The sequence below is a fragment of the Mus caroli genome, chromosome 15 (assembly GCF_900094665.2).
Source record: "Mus caroli chromosome 15, CAROLI_EIJ_v1.1, whole genome shotgun sequence".
Taxonomy (NCBI): Eukaryota; Metazoa; Chordata; class Mammalia; order Rodentia; family Muridae; genus Mus; species Mus caroli.
This window is the reverse complement of record NC_034584.1, coordinates 76,229,644-76,234,126: the sequence shown is the minus strand read 5'-3', so window position 1 is coordinate 76,234,126 and position 4,483 is coordinate 76,229,644. Positions and strand designations below refer to the sequence as shown.

General features: G+C 54.1%; 1 protein-coding gene across 3 annotated transcripts; it reads left to right on the top strand.

Moving 5' to 3' along the window:
• The first annotated feature begins 1,891 nt into the window (after positions 1-1,891).
• Positions 1,892-4,483, top strand: Tnfrsf13c (TNF receptor superfamily member 13C). Of its 3 annotated transcripts, none has more exons than XM_021184150.2 (3): positions 1,892-2,104; positions 2,355-2,558; positions 3,010-4,483. In XM_021184150.2, the coding sequence occupies exons 1-3, from the start codon at positions 1,960-1,962 to the stop codon at positions 3,153-3,155; spliced, it is 495 nt and encodes a 164-aa protein (XP_021039809.1). In that variant the 5' UTR covers positions 1,892-1,959; the 3' UTR covers positions 3,156-4,483. The 3 variants fall into 3 exon arrangements, with proteins under 3 accessions (XP_021039809.1, XP_021039808.1, XP_021039807.1); XM_021184149.2 differs by having other exon boundaries at positions 2,977-4,478; XM_021184148.1 differs by having other exon boundaries at positions 1,933-2,212; positions 3,010-4,480.

Sequence of the window (4,483 nt, the reverse complement as noted above, 5' to 3'; positions counted from 1 at the left end):
GCTTGCAGGCTGGCTTCCTTGGTGTGGTCCATGTGCATTATCCTAGCCCTAAATTCCTGTAAGCCTCAGTCTGTTCGGCTCCAGTGTCGGACACCAAAGCTAAGATGCCTGGCACATAAGCAAGGCTCCATGGCCCTAACGGTGATAAGTAACAGCGGCCCAGTAGTGACAGAGGTGAGTGAGGGCAGAGGGTTGCTGCGAAGTGTCTGGTCTTTACCTTCATGCCTCTGTCCTATGAGAAGGGCTCCTCTCCATACCCTTTCCCTCCCCCCACATCCCCATACACCCACACTCACACCCACACCCACCCTCCCAGACCCACTTCTCCTTTGCAGCTACGCTGACGCCTACACCTTCCTGCTGAGGAGTTGCTGGCCCATAGGCAAGGGGGTGGACAGGCAATGGGCCAGAAGCCCTAGAAGCCCATTTCTGTGGTGGTCCTCAGCGTCTCCTCTTAACAACTTTGATCCCCTCTCATCATCCCCAGCCCTGGACTAAAGCACCAGCCTCCTTGCCTTTCCATCCAGTCTCCAATCTGAAGCAGCCAAAGGCCCTTCCCACTAAAGCACAAGGCAGACAGAGACACACACTCAAAACACAAGAGGTCTCCTCACCACCAGGCCTCCACTCCAGCTGGACCCCTCCATCCATCCCTAGCAACGCTGCTCTCACCTTTCTCTCAGCATCCCTCAAGCAGTGGCCATGTTGGTTGGTTTCCAGTATGTGTGGCCTGGAGGGCATGTTTCCCTGCCCCTTGCAGCTGCTAAAGATATCTCTAAGCCCCTAGCCCTGAGGGTTCAGAGGTCTATATGGCCCACCACGAGGCCCACCACAGGGAACTCCAGGTCCCAGCTCCTATCTGGCAGCTCCCTCTGGCATTTCCCAGGCCATGACCCCTGGAGGGAGGGGGCTGCACATATCCCAAGACCCCCAGAGAGCTTGTTTGTGTGACTGGGGCTGAGTCTGAGAGACATTGATGAGAGAGACAAGTGGGAGAGAACATGGAGGTTTGGGGGGGGCCAGAGCCTGATACAACAGGCACAGATGTGAACAAGCTTTTGATCTAAGAAAGGAACTGCAGGGACAGGGAGGTCCCTTGCTAATCCTCAGGTCTTCCCAGGGCTCTGCTTGCTGAAAGCTTGTGTGGCTCCAGCACCCTGCGGCCAGAGTCCAAGCTTTCTGCTGGTCCAGCCTGCCCCACAGATCTGAGCACAACTTAGCCTCCCATTTAAGGCACCAGGCTTTTGCTCATGTTCTACCCTACACTGGCCACCTCTCTACCAACACCATGTCATTTTCTCAATCGAACTTTCCTGTTATGGTTGGTGCTGACTGGCACTGGTGGACCTCAGGCCAGACCCCATGCCTACCCACTCCTGTGGAGTCCAGGGTGACTGGCAATCTGTCCCCATTACTCTCAAAGGGGACTCTGCCGGGGAGGTAGGGCAGGGCAGAGGGCAAGGATATGGAAGATTAGAGAGGGCAGTGAGATTAGGAAGTCTTTTATTTATCGGTGTCCCTCCAGCACCCCTATAGGCATTCCCATGGGCCACTCAAGATGATCTGATGTCTCAACCCTGGGAAGGGCAGAGCAGGAAGCAGGAGGGACTTGGAGGCACATGGTTAGTGGGAACAATTGGTATTGCTGAGGCACAGCAGCAGGGGACTGGAAAAGGTAGGTGGCTGCAGGGTCCCTCTGCTGTCCAAGAGCAGGCTCCAGTGTGACCCCCAGCGCAGATGATGCTCAGCTGTCTGTCGTCTGCGGTGACAGTTGAGTGGTTTAATGCAGGAACCACAGGTGAAAGAGGTTTGGGGTTCCAGGCGAGGTCGCAGCTCCACCCCAGTGGTCCCACCCCAGCAGGCAAGGGCGGGGCGGAGGATGCTGCGTCGCGGTTTCTTTCTGGACTACAGGGCACACAGCCCAGACTCAGAACTGTCCCAGCTGCATGAGGCGGCGACATGGGCGCCAGGAGACTCCGGGTCCGAAGCCGGAGGAGCCGGGACAGCTCGGTGCCCACCCAGTGCAATCAGACCGAGTGCTTCGACCTTCTGGTGCGAAACTGCGTGTCCTGTGCGCTCTTCCACACGCCGGACACTGGACATAGTAAGCAAAGGCATGGGGATAGGCGCGACCTGCCTGATGTATCCAGCCTACCAGCGCCGCATGCTCCTCTGCTGACCCTGGAGCCAGTGGTCTCCCGCGTCCCTCACTGTTAGTTTCTCCCTCCCCCCTCCCCATCTCTCTTTCCCCCCTCCTCCCCCTCCCCTGCCCCTCTCCGTCTCCCCCTCCCCCCCCCATCCCTTTATCCCCTCATCCCCTCATCCCCACATCCCCTTATCCACTCTGCCAACAGCAAGCAGCCTGAAGCCTGGGACAGCTCTGCAGCCTCAGGAGGGCTCAGCTCTGAGACCCGATGTGGCGCTGCTCGTCGGTGCCCCCGCACTCCTAGGACTGATACTGGCGCTGACCCTGGTGGGTCTAGTGAGTCTGGTGAGCTGGAGGTGGCGTCAACAGCTCAGGACGGCCTCCCCAGACACTTCAGAAGGAGTCCAGCAAGGTAAGAACTGCCGGGGCTAGGGGACGTTGGGGGAGAGGGGGGGACACAGGACTGAGGGAGACCTGGAGTTGACTCTGAGGCTGTCATAAAGCAGGGAGGACAGTACAGCCCAAGCCTTAATACAAGCAAGAAGACCCAGAGGCCAAGAAGAGATGTTTGGGATGGAGGTGTCTACCCTGACATTTGGGAGCCCAAGGGCCTGATGCTAGGTTATGCCCTGTGGGCTGGCCAGACACCCCTCTCCCTCACCTCATCAAGTCTCTGAACTTAGCACTTCCTGTGTTGAAGACTTGTCACGTGCTGTTCCACGTCCTCCTCCTAGGGCTGTCCCAGAGGAGGCTTCTAGAACAGGCGTTGGGGGGGAGGCTGTGATTCAGACCTTCCTGACTTATCTTACCTGGTCCCTCTCCCACCCCAGAGTCCCTGGAAAATGTCTTTGTACCCTCCTCAGAAACCCCTCATGCCTCAGCTCCTACCTGGCCTCCGCGCAAAGAAGAATCAGGCAGTACCCTGCCACGCCACAGCGTCCCGGTGCCCGCCACAGAACTGGGCTCCACCGAGCTGGTAACCACCAAGACAGCTGGCCCAGAGCAATAGCAGCAGTGGAGATTGGAACCCAGGGATCTCTACTGGGCTTGTGGACTTCACCCAACAGCTTGGGAAAGAACTTGGCCCTTCAGTGACCGAGTCCTTTGCCTGGGGAGGTGAGCCCGGCAGAACCAGACACTACAGGCCACATGAGACTGCTTTTGTGTTAGCTCTTGGCTTGAGAACTTTCCATTTCTGAGATGGTTTGTAAGCCTGTGTGCCTTCAGATGGTTGCAAAGGCTTAAGGGTTGCATATTAATCTCTGTAATGAGTCAGAGACTGGAAACTTAATCTCGTTCTAAAAATTTTGGATTATTGGGCTGGAGGTATGGCTCAGCAGTTCGGTTTGTGTGCTGTTCTAGCCGAGGACTCCAGTTGTTCAGCTTCCTGGAACTCAGATCTGGCAGCTTAAAACCACCTGTCACTCCAGCCCCTGGAACATCCTTGCCTCCAAAGGCACCCAGCACTCATTTGCTCTAGAGCACACACACACACACACACGCATGCACACACACACACACATGCACACTTAAAAATGTCAAAATTAGCGGCTGGAGAAATTCATGGTCAACAGCGCTTACTGTGATTCCAGAGAATGAGAGTTTGGTTCCCAGAATGCACTTCAGGTGGCTCATTACTGAGCATAACTTTTGCTTCAGGGGACCTGATGCCTCTGGACTTCATGGGCATCTGTATTCACGTGCACATTCTACACACACACACACACACACACACACACACTCTTTTACAAATGATAAAATATAATAAGATGGGCATGATGGTACACACCTTTAATCCCAACATTGGGGAAGCAAAGGCAGGCAGATAACTGAGTTGGAGGCCATCCTGGTCTACATAGTAAGTTCCAGGCTAGCCAGAACTAAATGGTGAGACCAAGTCTCAAAATAATACCCTCCCAAAAAAACTTTTAAATTTTGATTTTTTTCTTTTATTATTATTTTTTTTATATTAATTTCATGGTATTTAGAAGTGGTATACTTAGATGGTGACTAAGATGAGGTAAAGCCATCAGGACTGAGCCCCTAACATACAAGGGGAGACCAGAGACAATGAACACGCCCCTCTCCTGCCGTGTGCCAGCTCTGGACCACCAGCCAGAGGGCAATCATCAGATGTGGGCCCTAGAACCTTCAGAGCTGTAAGCTAAATCAATCTCATTTCTTTGTAAAGTTATTCAGCCTTAGGTGTTTTGTTACGGCAATATACCATGGACTAACACAGGCACGATGAGTAAGAGGCTTTTCTTTGAGCTGGGAAAGGTACTGTTAAACCAAAATTAATCTGAATAAAAAAAAGGCTACGGGGAAGACACTTAC

Coding starts and splice junctions, on each gene's coding strand:
- Tnfrsf13c (XM_021184148.1), top strand. CDS start 1,960: ATGGGCGCCAGGAGACTCCGGGTCCGAAGCCGGAGGAGCCGGGACAGC. Junction 2,213..2,354: donor GGTCTCCCGCGTCCCTCACT/GTTAGTTTCTCC, acceptor CTCTGCCAACAG/CAAGCAGCCTGAAGCCTGGG. Junction 2,559..3,009: donor TTCAGAAGGAGTCCAGCAAG/GTAAGAACTGCC, acceptor TACCCTCCTCAG/AAACCCCTCATGCCTCAGCT.